The sequence below is a fragment of the Dermacentor albipictus genome, chromosome 9 (genome assembly GCF_038994185.2).
Source record: "Dermacentor albipictus isolate Rhodes 1998 colony chromosome 9, USDA_Dalb.pri_finalv2, whole genome shotgun sequence".
Classification (NCBI taxonomy): Eukaryota; Metazoa; Arthropoda; class Arachnida; order Ixodida; family Ixodidae; genus Dermacentor; species Dermacentor albipictus.
Window position 1 is genome coordinate 124,325,958 of NC_091829.1, and position 19,112 is coordinate 124,345,069.

The 19,112-nt window shown below is 47.3% G+C and overlaps 1 protein-coding gene across 2 annotated transcripts in view; it reads right to left on the reverse strand.

Moving 5' to 3' along the window:
• Dph2 (Diphthamide biosynthesis 2) overlaps positions 1-19,112 on the reverse strand; it is a 78,326-nt gene that overhangs the window by 39,663 nt on the left and 19,551 nt on the right. For both annotated transcript variants that reach the window (XM_065452557.2, XM_070525355.1), the window contains exon 4: positions 6,822-7,475. In XM_065452557.2, the coding sequence (XP_065308629.2) occupies positions 6,822-7,475 (654 nt within the window). The remainder of the gene's footprint in view (positions 1-6,821; positions 7,476-19,112) is intronic.

A 19,112-nucleotide genomic window follows, 5' to 3' on the forward strand; every position in this document is an offset into this window, starting at 1 on the left:
AAATCTGTATAATAAAATTATGGCGATGACGTATGACTTGTACTATGAACATTTAGATGCATTTAAAACGAATGATAGGATAGGTAAAATATAGCAGATTATAAGAAATGCTAGAGCACTACTGCCTCCTTAGGGCCCTTGAAACACAAGGGTCTGGAGGCATGTGCTATGCAAAACAATTATCGCAGTGGCATCCTTTGGAGAGAGGAGGCGCTACGTATGCATGGGACTAATAACATGTAAGACCACATCTCTGATGAAACCTAGGACTGTGTCTGTATTAAAAAGTGGTTCTGGACCAAGAAGCATTGCAGGATGAAGAGGAATGTGCTGTCGGTACGCTAATGAAAAATGTCTCTTTCTCTCAGATTCGGCTTCCCGACACTCCAGGAGGACGTGGAGTACGGTCAGCCTCTCCTTGCATCTACCACAGGTTGGAGGCTCACTTCCGGTGAGTAGGAAATTATGGGTGCCAAACGTGTGTCCTATTCTGAGACGACAAAATAGGACACCTGTTCGGCGCGATATTGTAGTAGAGGGCCAGAATCCTAACTGTGGTTTTATCAGGTGGAGCTTATTATCCGTTTCCGCGTCCCACATGCGTTGCCAGTGGTCTCGCAATCTCCTTCGCAAGAAAGGTCTCAGATCTGTGACAGGCACCGCAGCGGTAGAGTTAACAGCTTGCGATGCGATTGACGTGGCCATCTCGTCCACCAGAACGTTACCCTCAATGCCTCTGTGGCCAGGCACCCAGCATATAATGATACGCTGGTTAGATATGTACGCTTTACAAAAGACGGTGTAGAGTTCATTAAGTACAGGATTTTTGTGCGTATAGATTGACATCAAGGCCTTCACGACGCTTAGGGAGTCTGTATAGATCGCTGCTTTTGGAAGTTTTGATTTTCTTATATGCTTCACAGCAGAGAGTAATGCGTAGCCCTCGGCCGTAAATATGCTTGTTTACGGATGCAGTACGTCGGATTCCGAGAAGGATGGGCCGACGGCTGCATAGGATACCCCGGCATTTGACTTCGAAGCGTCTGTGTAGCACTCTGCACAGGAATGCTTGTGCTGGAGTTCTAGGAAATGCATTCTGATTTCAATCTCGGGTGCATATTTTGTTACTTCTAAAAAGGATATGTCACATTCTACGATCTGCCACTCCCAAGGTGGTAACAACTTGGTTGGATGCATTAGGCGAAGCTCGAGGAGTGGGACACGTATTTCATTACTAAGCTCCCTCACACGAAGCGAGAAAGGCTGTCTTACAGAGGGACGGTTATGGAAAAGTGTAGTAGTACATGTCATATCGTTAACAGTGTTAAAACATGGATGTTGATGATTGGAGTGCACTTTTAGGAAATAAGTAAGGTTGATGTAAGTTCTCTGTAGATGGAGGGACCATTCATTTGATTCCGCGTATAAGCTTTCAATCGGGTTTGTTCTGAAAGCGCCAGTGGCTAAACGGATACCTAGATGGTGGACAGGATCTAGGATCTTTAGTGCGCTCGGAGCGGCAGAGTTATATACGACGGCGCCATAGTCCAATCGTGATCGAATTAGGCTCTTATAAACATTCATCAGACACCTCCTGTCGCTACCCCATGTTGAGTGGGATAGAAATTTAGGCAAGTTTATTGCCCTTAGACATTTTTCCTTAAGATATTTAATGTGCTGTATAAAAGTGAGCTTGGAGTCAAGTATAATACCTAAAAATTTGTGTTCTTTGTTGATAGGTATTTGATGTCCACTCAGTTTAACACAAGGATCTGGAACCAGGCCTCTCTTTCTAGTAAAAAGAACACAAGAGCTTTTGTGGGGATTGATTCTAAATCCGTTTTCGTCTGCTCACTTGGAAACCTTGTTCAAGCCCTGCTGTACCTGTCTCTCACATACTGTGAGGTTGCAGGATTTGAAGCCTATTTGTATATTGTCTACGTATACGGAATAAAAAATGGCCGGTGGCAGTGATGCACGTAGTGCGTTCATCTTAACGATAAAGAGAGTGCAGCTGAGTACGCCTCCCTGGGGTACACCAGTTTCCTGCGTAAAGGGACTTGACAGTGCGTTGCCGACTTTTACTTGGAATGTACGATGTGACAAATAGCTCTCAATTGTGTTCAGCATATTTCCACGGATGCCAATTTCCGACAGGTCTCGCAAGATCCCGTAACGCCATGCCGTGTCATATGCCTTCTCCATATCGAGGAATATCGATAGGAAAAACTGTTTATGTATACATGCATCGCGGATATTTCCTTCAATGCACACAAGGTGATCGGTAGTCGACCGCCCTTCTCGGAAGACACACTGATAAGGATCGAGCATATTGTTGAGCTCAATGAAATGAATAAGTCGGCGATTTATCATTTTTTCAAAAAGCTTACACAGACAATTTGTTAGAGCTATCGGACGGTAACTTGCCGCCAAGGAGGGGTCTTTTCCCTGCTTCAGGACAGGAACCACAATCGCCTCTTTCCATGTAGATGGGAGGTATCCCTCAGCCCACAGAGTGTTGAAAAGTGTAAGTAGTGTAACTTGTGTGTCAGTATGCAAGTTTCTGATCATGTCATACATCACTCTGTCAGGTCCCGGTGCAGTGCTTTTGCATGTGTTCAAGGCAGCTCTCAACTCGGCAATACTGAAAGGCCGGTTATAGGGTTCATTTTGTCTGGATTTTCTAATTAGTGGCTTACATTCTTCTGTTTGTTTATATTTGAGGAAGGACTGAGAATAATGGGTTGAGCTCGACACGCTCTCAAAGTGCTCCCCAAGTGAGTATGCCTGATCTTGCAGGGTATCGCCTTGTGTGTTTACCAGAGGCAGTGATTGTGCTTGTCGCGCCCTATTATCCTAATAACCCTGTTCCAGACTTTGGCCTCATCTGTATACGTGTTGATACCCGATAAAAACTTCTGCCAACTCTCTCTTCTGGCCTGTCGGCGCATTCTCCTGCCTTCGGATTTTGCTTTTTTAAAGTTAATAAGATTCTCCGCAGTGGGAGAGGCGCGTAGCAATCCCCATGCTTTGTTTTGTTTCTTACGGGCGGTCCTACATTCGTCGTTCCACCACGGGACACGCCGTTTGCATGCGAAACCACTTACTTCAGATATGCATTTAGATGCGGCATCTATAATGAAGGCTGTAAAATACTGCACAGCAGCATCAATTCCTAAAGAGGACATGTCATTCCATGAGATCCTGGTGAGAGTTCGGAATTTCTCCCAGTCGGCTATATCAATTTTCCACCTAGGAGCCTGTGGTAGACATTCGTTTTCTTTATATATTCTTAGTAGTATAGGGAAGTGGTTGCTCCCATAAGGATTGTCGTTAACTTCCCATTCAAGTTCAGACAGCAGTGACGGGGAGACTAGGCTAAGATCTATTGAAGAAAATGTTTGCAAGAGAATAGTATGTCGCCTTCTTCTTATTCAGAAGACAAGCATCAGAAGAGAAAAGGAGCTGTTCAACAAGGCGTCCTCGCGCATCTATACGAGGGTCGCCCCACAGGTAGTTGTGTGCATTGAAGTCGCCAAAACAACATAAGGTTCTGGCAATTCATCTATAAAGGACTGAAATTCATGTTTGGTTAATTTGTAATGTGGGGGTATATAAAGCGAGCAAATAGTGATGAGTTTGTTTAGCAGAACAACTCGCACCACCACTGCTTCAAGGGGCGTTCGCAGCTGTAAAGGTTGACAGGCTAAACTTTTATCAGTGAAAATCGCAACACCACCGGATGATGCGACGGCATCATCGCGATCTTTGCAAAACTTAACATACGTTCGGAGGAAGTTTGTGTGTTTGGATTTTAGGTGTGTTTCCTGTAAACACAGCACCTTTGGATTATGTTTGTGGATGAGTTCTTGCAAGTCATCAAGGTTTCTAAGGAGACCTCTGATGTTCCATTGAATAATTTGTGTATCCATATTTAATGTAAGTGGTGTGTGTACGGAAAGGGAGGTGATGCCTTAGGTTACAGAGCTCTTTCGAAGCCCTGTAACGAGGGTTCTGCCCTTTCTGGAGCGTTCGAGGGAGCCTCGCCGCTCCTTAGGCGCTTGGCGCGCCGTGGGGATAGGTGTAGTGTCCATTGCCTCTCGTGAGGCGCCGGACACGTGCTCTTTCGAGCGAGAAGTTTTCAGAGAGAGTCCCGCCTTGGAGGGCAAGACCCCTGCGCCCACCAGCCCGAAGGTCGATGGGGCTCCCTGAGGGATCTGGCTGCGCCGGCCGTTGCCAGCGCTGGATGGGGCGGGGGAGGTTGGGGTAACCTCGGCTGCGCCCACCTTCGGGGTCGATGGCCCCGTCTGCTGTGTTGGCGTAGCAGCGTTAGCTGCAGCCGCCGAGGGGGCGGATGGCGTCACTGCCGCCTCACTGGGTGTGGGTCGGACAGCCGCCGGGCGCCGTTGTGGCGCTGCCCCCTGATGTGCCACTTCGGCATATGTGTTCTTAGGCAGGTATGCCACCCGCCTACGTGCCTCCTTGAATGATATATTTTCTTTCACTTTGATCCTGACAATTTCTTTTTCTTTTTTCCAAGATGGGCACGACCGCGAGTACGAGGCGTGCTCTCCATCACAGTTTACACTATGCAAAGAGTTCGCGCAAGCTTCAGACGTGTGTTCATGGGCACTGCATTTTGCACACGTTTGGCGGCCTCGGCAGCTCTGCGAGCTGTGGCCGAAACGTTGGCATTTGTAACATCTCAGGGGGTTTGGCACATATGGCCTAACACGGAGCTTAATGTACCCTGCCTCGATTGACTCGGGCAGGACACTCGAACCGAAGGTGACTATCAAGTGTTTCGTTTGGATTTTTTTTCCATCTCGCCTTATCTTAATTCTTTTGACATTTATAGCATTCTGTTCACTGAAGCCCTCTAAGAGCTCAGCCTCAGTGAGCTCCAGCAAATCATCGTCCAAGACAACGCCCCGGGTGGCGTTCAAAGTACGGTGCGGGGTTACTGTTAGTTGGTTATCCCCAAATGACACAAGCTTATACAGTTTCTCGTATTGTTTCTTATTGCGGAGCTCAAGGAGGAGATCACCGCTTGCCATCCTGGTCGCCTTATAACCAGCTCCAAAAACATCAGTCAAAGTCTTTGATACAAGGAACGGTGAAATAGTGCGCACTGATTTGCTGGGTTTTTCCGAGTGAACTACATGGAAACGTGGGAAGTTGTGGACTTGGCGTCCTAAAAACTGAAAAACTTCATCGGTGCGCCCTCTTTTCTGAGGGCGATCAGGGAGTGGAGGAAAGGAGCTATCCATAAATATATGTGAAATTTCGGCAGCAACGCTAGCCACCCACCATGGAGTCCAACAAGCGGACGCTGCAGGGCCTGAAAAACAGGGCCTGCAAACGCCAACTGTACGTTGCCGCTATAACCCAATATGATATAACCAAGGTTGGCTACTCACACAAGGTTAACCCTTGCTGCCAGGAAGGTCGGAAGTAATAAAGAAATGAGAAGGAGACAGGAAAGGTGGAAAGTAAGGAAAAGACGAAGGTTGTAGGGAGAGAGAGACAGGAAAAGGCAACTACCGATTTCCCCCGGGTGGGTCAGTCCGAGGGCGCCGTCTATGTGAAGCAGAGGCCAAAGGGATGTGTTGCCTCCGCCGGGGGGCCTTAAAGGTCCAAACACCCAGCATCGGCTCAACCCCCAGGATCCCCTTTTCCCCAGACGCGGCTAAGCCGCGCACGGCTACACGCGAGAGGGTCCAACCCTCGTGTGCTCGGGTACGTGGTGTCGCAACACACCAAACGCCTGCTGACGCAGACACCCCTGCGGGGTTTTGTTTGCTAATGGATTTGGGATTCATGCTTTCCTGACAATTACTCCCAAAAACTTTGGTGCTGCAATCATGCAATCATTCAACACATTGCAGTAACTCAGTGGCTGTGGCATTATGCCGGTGAGCTCAAAGTAACAGGTTAGATTCCTGCCTGCGGTGGCTGAATTTCAATGCAAAAAATGCTTGTGCATTGGGCGCCTGTTAAATAATCCGAAAAGCGTTACGTTTTGGCCGAGTTGGTTGAACATGGTTCTTGTCAAACTTTTGCGCGCACAAAGACAGGATGTCGAACGAATAATGTCCTGTCTTTGTGCGCGCAAAAGTTTAATAAGAACCAAACAACCCCAGGTGGTCAAAATTCGTTCACCGTCTCCCACTGCGGTGTACCTCACAATCAGATCATGGTTTTGGCATGCAGAGCCCCAGAATTAAATTTTTGTAACCATTCAGTTACCATAAAAATGATAAGTTTGTCCCATATAGATTCAGACATTCTCGTGGTATCTATAGCTTTCTAAATTTCTAAGAAATCATAGTTTTCTAATCACTTTCTAATCACAAATCTTTGTGCAGATGCATAAACATGCAAATTGTTGTATTTATAGTGCAATATCTTATTGAAAATGATAAGTTTGCAAAATCACAAAGCCGTTTGAAGCCAGGAAAAAGTTTAGGCAAATCCCCGCATTGTACCCATCACTCCCATGGTGGCTGAATCACCATAGCTGCAGTTCCCATGGACGCTATGCTAGATTTCGCTTTAGTAAATATAGCATAATGCTTTATGGCGCCCACATCTGCATGGTTCCATGAGTACCAAGGCTGCCCGTGTGACAGTGACGTTATGCTGGCCACTTTTTGGCTAGTTCTGCTGTGCTATCCAACTGCACAAGTCATGTTAGGCGCACTGGCCTCCTAGACTCACCAGTGTAGCCTGCTGCACGGGCGCTGCCCTAGTGTTGTGATAGTAACCTAAAGCAGAAGACCGTGCAACCATAGTAGCAAAAAACCTGAACAACTACTTGCCTGGCAGGATGTCATTGAAGGATGCTGAAAACACTTGGCTCCACTTCCTTGAAGGGTTCAGGGCTAGTTCCAGCTCAAGGGGAGTCACGATGGGCCGGAAGAACTCTTTGGAGTCGAGCAGTGTGTTCTCGGGACAAGCAACTAGCACATACACGTCAACCTCCTGAAAATTGGCGAGCTTGGCTACATTCAGCTTGCCTGTGACGAGAGTGTAGGGCTTCTTTCCTGCATTCCGGATCAGCTTCTTCAGGTGGCCTATTGCCGAGAGGTAGTTCTTAACTCCCAGGGTGCCCACGAGAATTCCCACAATGTTGGCGTCTTTCGCCTTCTCGATGAGGTAGTAACGACGCATGAGCTGTTGGTTGACTGCCAGGCTCTCCTGACGAGTCTTCCGAGTGCTTGGGTTGTACGAGTAGCACGCACAATTATTAAATGTCAAAACAATGTTTGTCAGTGTCCGGTTCTCGGGTCCAATGAACAGTACAGAGTAGTCGGCAAGGCTGGTGTCTTCTGCAAGATAAATTCTCCGTGAGCATTTGGTTATGGCCTTTATCCCTCTGCTGTTGTCCTTCAATTCCTGCTGCATAGACGGTATGACCAGTTCAGAGCAGATGGCATTTCTGAACAGGGCCGAGATCTTGGTAAAGATGTCACCTGCAGTAAAGCACGAAAGGCATGCTGGCAAAGGGAGGAACAACAAGTGTCCGCAGGATGCCTCTGTTATCCAAATTTTCAGCTAAATAAAACAACAAAAGGTTTCAATGCAGCGGCTGCAATTCTGTCTATCTAGGAAGAGTGTGACCAGCATAGTAAGAGACACACAAATCTGTGTCTATCTCCTTCAGGTGCAAATTGTTTCTGTACATTGAAAATTTAGTTTCACAAAAGTTCTTGCATGTTCAGAACAACGAGAACTGTACAGCTGCAAAACTAAATAAGAATTTTAACTCTTCAGTGAGTTTTGTCATGTTTAGAGAATGTGGGCTCCATGCGAGAACTTGCTACAGGAGCATCAGATATGAGATCATTAACTATTTCATGTCTAGCACACTTGGAAACTACCATTTCAAAAGTATGCCTGATAGTGAAAACACTGTGAAGCACAGTGAAAAAGAATGAATGAGGTGGACCCGCCACACAATGACATGCTGACACTGAGAGTGAGCACCCAATTGCCTATCCTCCAACACATATCGCTAAAATGATTTAACCATACTGCTCAAACTTGCAGCACAGGTCAAATCAGAAGTGTTTCAAGATGCATGCGACATGTTTTAAGTATTATTATTTTCATCAGCGCTTTGATTTCGATGCACTATCTTGGTGTGCGCAATTAGGCACACCGCACCTGAAATAATAATAATATTTATTGCCACCAAAAATGCGAAACACAAACAGGCCGGTCTAAGCCTCAGTTGGCTTGCAGGACCGTGCCTATGGATATGATACACATGGCAATAAAAGAAATATTAAAAAAACTACACGAATTGATGAGACATGTAGAATAAAGAAATAAAATGAGTGACAAAAAATGGAAAAGAACAAGGTAACATTTGGTTATTCTATTTAAAGGAAGTTTCTTTGAAAGAAGTCCTATTAGGGTTATTATAATTACACGAAGGTATTTCGCCCTCGCCAGCAGCAGTACTTGAGATAGCTATTCTGGTGGCTAGCTTCCCACGTTTTGCGTGCCGCCCTCACACCTGTTTAAGCTTTTCCTAGACGCTAGAGCTATAGTATGCCCGCGCAACCTTGAGCGATCGGAAAGCGCGTTTTCCACTCTTGGCAGGCGGAGAGGGGAAGCTTCGTTTCGGCCACGAAGCTCTCCACATCTCTGTAAGGTGCCTGGTGGTGGTCTTGTGCTGACGATGCCCTCTCGGTGAGCGCATATTTCCCCCCTCATTTTTTAAGAGGTTCAATACATACAAGCATTTGTCTCTCGATCAGATTTATTTCAAGGGAATTTTCCACGTCTCAATAATTTCTCTCGTCGTATTCGAGTGTTGATTGCCGTGTTATAGTTTGTTAACGAAGCTTTCCCTCAAGTCTAAATATTTTAAGGCAGTTTGTCGTGTGCGTATCATGGCCACGCACGCTTATATCGCCTTCCGTTTCTCTACCACGGTTGTGCTTTAAAACCACGGCGCTGCAAGTTTGCTTCAGAGACTATCCTTTCCTTCCCTCTCCTCCGCCCTTAAACTGGCTCTCTTAACTACTACACGCAGAGACAAAGCAACAGCGCGCGCTTTAGATCCTATAGATGAGATGAATATTTACAATTATTATTAGGGTTATAATTAAATTCAAGTGCTGATTGCCGTGTTATAGTTTGTTAACGAAGCTTCCCCTCAAGTCTAAATATTTTAAGGCAGTTTTCCTAGTCTCTAAAGCCGCTCGAGTTCACGCTGCTCCTCTGGCGGCCATTTTTCCAAGACATTATGCCTTCCAACCACTCAGAATCAGCAAAAATCGACTGTCGCGGACAACATCAGTCCCTTTTCACATAAGTATGAGGCTCGGAGCAGGAGCTATGGCGCTTGAAAGTAACCGGTGGCTTGACGAACCAACCGACTGAGCTACCTTTCCGGGCAACATTGAAGGGTCACGAGTTCAAATCACATGTTATGTTCCTTTTCCCCCCCCTTTTTTTCTTTTTTTTCCCCTTTCTTTTTAATGTCTTTTCCTTCATTTTATCGCTGTACGGAAACCCTCCTAAAAAAAATTACATATCCTCAATTATGTGTGGCCACACATGTGCAGGTCATAAATACCTGGTTCTCTAGCCGAGTGCCATCCATGCGGTATAACCGAGCTCAGATTGGTCCACCTTGACTGATCAAATAGGGCACCACTGTAGGTTAAATGAGGCGTACAACTCCTGCGGGACCCGCCGTGGTTGCTCAGTGGTTATGGTGTTAGACTGCTGAGCACAAGGTCGCAGGATCGGACCCCGGCCACGGCGGCCGCATTTCGATGGGGGCGAAATGCGAAAACACCCGTGTACTTAGAATTAGGTGCACGTTAAAGAACCCCAGGTGGTCGAAATTTTCGGAGTCCTCCACTACGGCGTGCATAATCAGAAAGTGGTTTTGTCACGTAAAACCCCATAATTTAATTTTTAATTTAACTCCTGCGGGGACGGTAGAGTATCTGTTTCCAGTGCAAGAGGACCGTGATTCAAATCCCGGTGCCGCGCAATTCTCCACCGGAAAATTAAAAAAAAAACGGGTGTTGAGAAAATTGCACAAACAGGCCTGGAGTGCGGCCTGATCCCGGTGACCAGAACCAGTAACGCACTCTCTCACCAGAGCAGGATTGGCCACCCTGGTGCAGTACTTGGCCACAACCTCCTATATGAATACAACAATCAAACCCCGGCCCTCAGTCCCCAGCAGCCGCAAAGCAACTGACCACGGCGGCGGTCAGATCTGTGACGCTGCAGAGGGTGCTAAGAATACCTGGCTCCGGACAGGCCGCCATTGGAATCTGAACTTGGCAATGTTTAATGTTAGAACGCTATCTAGTGAGGCGAGTCTAGCAGTGTTATTGGAGGAATTAGAGGGTAGTAAATGGGATATAATAGGGCTCAGTGAGGTTAAGAGGACAAAAGAAGCATATACAGTGCTAAAAAGCGGGCATGTACTGTGTTACCGAAGCTTAGGGGAGAGACGAGAACTAGGAGTCAGATTCCTGATTAATAAGGAAATAGCTGGTAACATACAGGAATTCTGTAGCATTAACGAGAGGGTGGCAGGTCTTGCTGTGAAACCTAATAAGAGGTACAAATTGAAGGTGGTACAAGTCTATGCCCCTACATGCAGTCATGATGACCAGGAAGTCGAAAGCTTTTATGAAGACGTAGAATCGGCGATGGGTAAAGTCAAAACAAGTACACTATACTGATGGGCGACTTCAATGCCAGGGTAGGCAAGAAGCAGGCTGGAGACAAGTCAGTGGGGGAATATGGCATAGGCTCTAGGAATAGCAGAGGAAAATTATTAGTAGAGTTTGCAGAACAGAATAATATGCGGATAATGAATAGTACCTTTTTCCGCAAGTGGGTTAGTCAAAAGTGTACGTGGAGGAGCCCGAATGGTGAGACTAGAAATGAAATCGACTTCATACTCTGCGCGAACCCTGGCATCATACAAGATGTAGACGTGCTCGGCAAGGTATGCTGCAGTGACCATAGGATGGTAAGAACTCGAATTAGCCTAGACTTGAGAAGGGAACGGAAGAAACTGGTACACAAGAAGCCAATCAATGAGTTAGCGATAAGAGGGAAACTAGAGGAATTCCGGATCAAGCTACAGAACAGGTATTCGGCTTTAACTCAGGAAGAGGACCTTAGTGTTGAAGCAATGAACGACAATCTCATGGGCATCATTAAGGAGTGCGCAATAGAAGTCGGTGGTAACGCCGTTAGACAGGAAACCAGTAAGCTATCGCAGGAGACGAAAGATCTGATCAAGAAACGCCAATGTATGAAAGCCTCTAACCCTACAGCTAGAATAGAACTGGCAGAATTTTCTAAGTTAATCAACAAGCGTAAGACAGCGGACATCAGGAACTATAATATGGATAGAATTTAACAGGCTCTCAGGAACGGAGGAAGCCTAAAAACAGTGAAGAAGAAACTAGGAATAGGCAAGAATCAGATGTGTGCATTAAGAGACAAAGCCGGCAATATTGTTACTAATATGGATGAGATAGTTCAAGTGGCTGAGGAGTTCTATAGAGATTTATACAGTACCAGTGGCACCCACGACGATAGTGGAAGAGAGAATAGCCTAGAAGAATTCGAAATCCCACAGGTAACACCAGAAGAAGTAAAGAAAGCCTTAGGAGCTATGCAAAGGGGGAAGGCAGCTGGGGAGGATCAGGTAACAGCAGATTTGTTGAAGGATGGTGGTCAGATTGTTCTAGAGAAACTGGCCACCCTGTATACGCAATGCCTCATAACCTCGAGCGTACCGGAATCTTGGAAGAACGCTAACATAATCCTAATCCATAAGAAAGGGGACGCCAAAGACTTGAAAAATTATAGACCGATCAGCTTACTGTCCGTTGCCTACAAAGTATTTACTAAGGTAATCGCAAATAGAATCAGGAACACCTTAGACTTCTGTCAACCAAAGGACCAGGCAGGATTCCGTAAAGGTTACTCAACAATAGGCCATATTCACACTATCAATCAAGAGATAGAGAAATGTGCGGAATACAACCAACCCTTATATATAGCTTTCATTGATTACGAGAAAGCGTTTGATTCAGTCGAAACCTCAGCAGTCAAGGAGGCATTACGGAATCGGAGTGTAGATGAGCCATATGTAAAAATACTGGAAGATATCTATAGCGGCTCCACAGCCACCGTAGTCCTCCACAAAGAAAGCAACAAAATTTTTATAAAGAAAGGCCTCAGACAGGGAGATACGATATCTCCAATGCTATTCACAGCATGTTTACAGGAGGTATTCAGAGGCCTGGAGTGGGAAGAATTGGAGATAAAAGTTGATGGAGAATACCTTAGCAACTTGCGATTCGCTGATGATATTGCCTTGCTTAGTAACTCAGGAGACCAATTGCAATGCATGCTCACTGACCTGGAGAGGCAAAGCAGAAGGGTGGGTCTGAAAATTAATCTGCAGAAAACTAAAGTATTGTTTAACAGTCTCGGAAGAGAACAGCAGTTTACGATAGGTAGCGAAGCACTGGAAGTGGTAAGGGAATACATCTACTTAGGGCAGGTAGTGACCACGGATCCGGATCATGAGACTGAAATAACCAGAAGAATAAGAATGGGCTGGGGTGCGTTTGGCAGGCATTCTCAAATCATGAACAGCAGGTTGCCACTATCCCTCAAAAGGAAAGTGTATAACAGCTGTGTGTTACCAGTACTCACATATGGGGCAGAAACCTGGAGGCTTACGAAAAGGGTTCTGCTGAAATTGAGGACGACGCAACGAGCTATGGAAAGAAGAATGATGGGTGTAACGTTAAGGGATAAGAAAAGAGCAGATTGGGTGAGGCAACAAACGCGGGTAAATGACGTCTTAGTTGAAATCAAGAAAAAGAAATGGGCATGGGCCGGACATGTAATGAGGAGGGAAGATAACCGATGGTCACTAAGGGTTACGGACTGGATTCCAAGGGAAGGGAAGCGTAGCAGGGGGCGGCAGAAAGTTAGGTGGGCGGATGACATTAAGACGTTTGCAGGGACAACATGGCCACAATTAGTACATGACCGGGGTAGTTGGAGAAGTATGGGAGAGGCCTTTGCCCTGCAGTGGGCGTAACTAGGCTGATGATGATGATGATGAAGAAGAAAATATTATGATGCAAAAAGGTTCTGGCGGTTAATTTCACCATAGCTGCTTTAATAATTCTATCAGCATGCTTTTCGATGTCACGTTTAAAATTTCACCTGGTAATTTGTTAAAGATGTCCGGCACATATGCACAGCATCTGGCCTCACCATACCTTGTGGCTGAATGGGGAACTACATAACGGACGTGCTTTCTAAGTTCTCCTGTGGTGGCACTTTTACGTTTGAAGGCAAGATTCCAAAAATGTTTGATGACAACTATTTCTATAAGCAATGAATGAAAATTCAGTATACCAAGTTTACAGAAGATATTTGCAGCTGTTACTATTGGGGAATTGTAGGCAACATTTTTAAGAACATTTTTTTATAATCCTGTCTACCCTGCATCTCCAATGATCTGAACAGAAGCCGAAGACTTTAATGCCGTATCTCAACCCACTGTAACCCAGTGCATGTATAATAATCTTTTTTATGGACAAGGGTGCAAAACTTTTGATATTAAACAACAGCCAAGCTACTGACCTCAGTTTAGAACAAATAAGTGATAAGTGATGTTGCCATGACAAGTTGCTATCGAAAGATTCCAAGATATTTCACACAATCCACGTATGGAATAGGCGCACATTTACAAGAAACACAGTCCGACTCATGTAAGTAGAGAGGCATGTTAATTACTGGGATACACTCCAAAGAATCTGGCCGGTATGGTAGAATTGTGTCCACAGTGCATGAAGGTTCGTGTCCATAAAGGACAAAGAAAGGGGAGAACCCAGTGGTGCTTTGCATAGTGGTATTGCAGGTGTAGGTGAAAGGTAGAACGCAATCCCAATTCGAGTGGTCAGATGAAGTATGCATGGCCAACATGTCGCCAAGGGTGCGGTTGAAACGTTCTGTCATCCCATTAGTCTGAGGATAATATGCTGCGGTAGTGCAGTGAATGATGCGACACTCCTTTAGCAATGCTGAAAGGATGTCGGAGAGGAAAATACGGTACGGCACGGCAAGCGGTACGGCACATCCGTCCCGCTTGCTTCCCGAACCCCCAAGAGAGCAAGCGCCTTCCTTTCGGCGCCCAAGTAACCTCGCCTGTCGGTGGCGTTAGCAGCGCAACACTTGCGCCATCTCTCGCACTGCGCTTCAACCACTCCGACCGCCGCGGGCGCCAGGCCACGCGGCGGGCGAAGCCACTTTGCAGGAGACGAGCTATGCAGAAAAACTAGATCTCAGGGGAGGCGTGAGAGTCACGCATAGCCACAAAGCGGACCGCATAGGTCAATGCCGACGCGGTGGAACGCACGCGCGGGGCATGGTAAAGGTTGCAAAGGGCCGGTGGCATGTTGAGGTGGCGTCTTACGTCGTTGGCATATGTGGCATGACCAGAAGGTACTGGCGAACGAAACGGTACATACCGCACCACTAGTACCGAAGGTGGAGGCGAGATTATGTCTTTAATACACCAGCGTGGCCGCACTGTAGGTTGTCATGGAACGTGGCACAGATGTCGAAGCGGGGGTGTCGGGTATAACAAGCAACCACTCGCGGCCACTCGAATTGTAGTTGCGGTAGCACAGCAGGTTATCCCGAATGATGAAGTGCGCGGCTTGACGACGGAGCGTCCAAGAGATCGGCGCTAGCGACTGGCTAGAGAGAAAGTCAATAAGCAAAAAGATTCATGGGTCTTTGCGCTGCTCTGATGGCATGTCGGAAATATTGAGGGCGAAGGCACCGCAGGTTGAAATAGACGAGTAGACAGGACCAGAGGGCAGGGGTGACCGGGATAGAGCATCTGTGTCTGAATGCTTTCGGCCTGAGTGATAAACAATGTGGATGTCGTACTCTTGTAGGCGCAATGCCTAATTGGAAAGCCGACCAGTTGGATCTTTTAGTGAAGATAACCAGCATAGGGCATGATGGTCGGTCACGATGTCAAATGGACGCCCGTACACATAAGGACGAAATTTTCCGATAGCCCAAATGATGGCCAGACATTCCTTCTCAGTAGCTGAGTAGTTCGCCTCGGCTTTGGTAAGGGAGCGGCTGGCATGCACGACGATGTGCTCTTTGAAGCCATCCTTGCGTTGTGCAAGAACAGCACCAAGCCCGACACCACTAGTATCCGTATGTATCTCAGTTGGAGCAGAGGGATCGAAGTGTCGCAGTACTGGAGGCGAGGTGAAAACGCGTCGCAGTTATTGGAACGCGTCATCGCACGCCGGGGACCAGGCTGATAGGTCAGAACTGCCAGTGAGAAGCTGCGTCAAGAGGGCAATGATAGAGGCAAAGTTACGGACGAAGCATCGGAAATATGAGCACAGGCCAATGAAGCTGCGAAGCTCTTTCATGGTGGTTGGTTTAGGGAACTTGGGTACGGCGTTAAGTTTTGTGGGGTCCGAGAGGATACCATCTTTTGAAATTACATGGACAAGAATAGCAAGCATGCGAGTGCCGAAGTGGCATTTCTTCAAATTTAGTTGCAGTCCTGCAGTGGAGAGGTGCATAAGTACTTGCTCGAGGCGGCTGAGGTGCGATGCAAAGTCGGTGGAAAAAAAACCGCAATGCCATCTAAATAACAGAGGCACGTTTTCCACTTCAGCCCTCGAAGAGTGTGTCCATCATTCGCTTGAAAGTGGCAGGCGTGTTGCAGAGGCCGAACGGCATGATGGTAAATTCATATAGCCCATCAGGTGTTACGAAGGCTGTCTTTTGGTGATCGGCCTCTGCCATTGGCACTTTCCAGTACCCGGAGTGCAGATCCAGCGAGGAAAAGAATTCCACTCCTTGCAGACAGTCCAAGGCATTGTCGATGCGCGGCAGAGGATAGACATCTTTACGCGTTATTCAGTTAAGGCAGCAATAGTCGACGCAGGACCGAATGGAGCCATCTTTTTTTTAAGGAGGACAACCGGAGATGCCCAGGGGCTGTTATAGGGCTGGATGATGCCACGCTCCAGCATGTTGTGAACGTGCTGGTTGATGATATGGTGTTCAGCAGCCGACACACGATACGGACGCCGGCGCAATGTTGTTTGTTGACCGGTGTTGACATGGTGAACGACTACGGACGCTCAGCCCAAGGACAGTTGGTCAATGTCAAATGAGGAACAAAAACGTTGGAGGAGCTTGATGATTTCTGTGTGCTACGTAGGCGTGAGTTCTGCGTCGACGGCACGAGCGAAGACATCTACAGGGGCAGCGGTCGCGGTGGGAGGAGTAACGGCACAAATCGGAAGTGATGCCGTATCACCAAACATGGTGGCCGGGAGAACGCAATCAAAAGCTTCAGAGGTACCCAGGCACTCGCCGCGGAGGAGGGATGATGGGCAGACGGACGGATGGCACACGTAAAGGGCAGCAGAACCTTCACAAGAAGTGACGACAGCAAACGGAAGCAGGAAGTTCCGGCGGCGTGCACAAGTGGCCGATGGTGTAAAGAGAACAGATGAGTTCACAGCAGAGTTACATGACACAGGAACCAGAGCGGCAGAAAAAGATGCGATATCGATGTCAGAGGCGACAACAACTTTAGGAGAAGAATGGTCATCAGGGTCAAAGCACGGCACTGATAACGCAAGTTTGGCGAGCGCAGTCGATAAGAGCTTGATTGACAGATAGGAAATTCCATCCAAGAATAACATCGTGTGAGGAACGGGATAGGACGACAAATTCGATAACATACATAACGCTTTGAATGACGACCCGGGCTGTGCACGACACTGAAGGCTGAATGCGATGCAAGGTTTCCATACGCAGAGAAAGAGAGGTAAGGGGAATCGTGACTTTGTTCAAATTGTGGCAGAGTTTCTCACTAATAATAGAAACGGCGGCTCCGGTGTCGATAAGTGCATGTATGGTGACGCCGTCTATGGACAGTTCAATTTTGTTCGCCGGTGCAGAATGAGGCCTTGAAATGTTCGACGTAAACGCAGTTCTTGTCTCTGGAACTGTGGCTGTTAGTTTTCGCTCGGGGTGGGCTGGGTCGGCGTACCATCGGGGAAATGGATCGGCGACGTGGGGAAGGTGATCAGCGTGAATCGAAGGGGAGGCGACTGTAAGACGAGTCCGGAGGAAGGTTAGATGGGTTGTGACGCGGAAGTCGAGCAGGCCTGTAGCTTGAGGTGCCCCCACTGTCGGGTAAACGGCGGCTGTGATGGCGGCAGAATTATGCTACGTGGCCCGGAAAATGGCAGAAATAGCATATTGGCCAGTTGTCAGGTGTATGCCATGGGTTGACGACAGGAGCTCCAGCGGCCGAGTAACGGACGACAATTGGGCGTGAAGGTGGCGGCGGCACATGGAAGGTGCCAGTGGCCCGGGTAGGCATCAGGAGCCTGAGGAGCATAAGGCCGGGTGACAACGTCAGCCTAAGTTAGCGGTCCAGCTGCAGGCTGCGGAGGAGGGGCAGATGGCAGCGCAGTGGCAACTTGCGTCTGAATGATGTTGACGGCTTCGGTGTGCTGTTCACTAGAGAGAGTTGGCGTGCGACTTCTTGACAGATGAACTGCGAGCTGGTCTTCCACGTCATGGTCGTCTGTGTCGCTAAATATAGCCGGATCGCGCTGCCGGATGACGCCAGAGCAGACGATGGCCAGGGCACGGGAGCAGCAGCCTGGGACGGTGCCGGTTCATCCATTGCAGTAGCTGGTGGTTGCGTCCAACTGCAGAGTTCCAGGATGTCGAAGAGAAACCCAGCAGCTTCACCAAATACAACAGGGGTGTTCGCCTAGCAGCACTAGTTCTATGTTGTAGCCGTAGGCTTAAACAGGTCAGCGCTATATCGAAACGGGGAAGCCAGCACTTCTCGTCGTCTTCTTCTCTTGCACCAGCACCATGCCCACTGCCCAGTGCCTTCAGTACAGTTATAATACTTAAATACGAGGTAAATAAAGGTCCGTGGATCGCAAAAAATAAATAAATCAGAATATCGAAAATTTGGACAATTCGGCCACTTCAATTGCCGCGTACCCCTTTACGGGGAAACATGACTTTCGCATCGTGAAACATGGAAAAACATAACTGACTTTTTGAAAATCACATTTTCAGTTTCCGTAACCCTTTTTCTGCCTGATTCCGAAATATCATCACTGTAAAGCATGTAGAAGTGCTCTAAAAAAATTATTTTATCAGCAAAGGAGGTGAAAGATTTACGGAAATCAAGAAAGAATGGCGTTTTTGGCGCACACATAGTATACGCCAAAGTATGTTTCATATAAGGTCCAAGGGTTATAACACCATCACCGCACGCATTATGCTATATGTGCAAGCGAAAGCACATGAGGGAAGCCAACGATCGCAGCTCAATATTATGCATGCAAGGGAAGAAAGCGGGCAGGAAGCACGCTGTCTTCCGTCGAGTGCGAGGCTCCGAGGACGGGAGGAGGGGTGGCGTTGTACACTAGCAGCAACTGTGTCATGCAGGGATGAGCACAGTCGTGCTTGCTGTACTTTGGAAGCTATTTGCATTGGAGGCAGAGTCTGGGTGCGCTGAAGGCTCATGCCTTTATGCGTGCTGTGTTCTCGCCGGTCAGTTTGCATTGAAGCGATAGACAGCACAAAGGTCACTTCGCTCGCTGCTGCTGTCACGCTTGCTCACGCCGGTGTTTTGAGAGCGAGTGTCTCCCGCCATCGAGTTTGCCATAGTGCACTGCCAATATGCTTGTTAATTTACTTAATAAGCAAATGTGAACAAGTTTAGATGGCTGAATAAACCTACTATCCTTACTTTGTATAGTTGTCTACTAATTTGCTATCGCAATCGATGGTTTGCCTTTCACGCAAAACTGCAACTTTTTTGAAACGTGAGAGTTAAAAATAAAGTGGGCAGTTCACCACAACTCTCACTCCTCATTTTTCCTATTTCCTGGCTCTTGCATTTCCTGGCTCATACATATTTCTTCTTTTTTTACGGTTCCGTGAAAAACGTATCAGCGGTGTTCTATTGTAGAATGCAAACAGTCTGCCAATCTCGC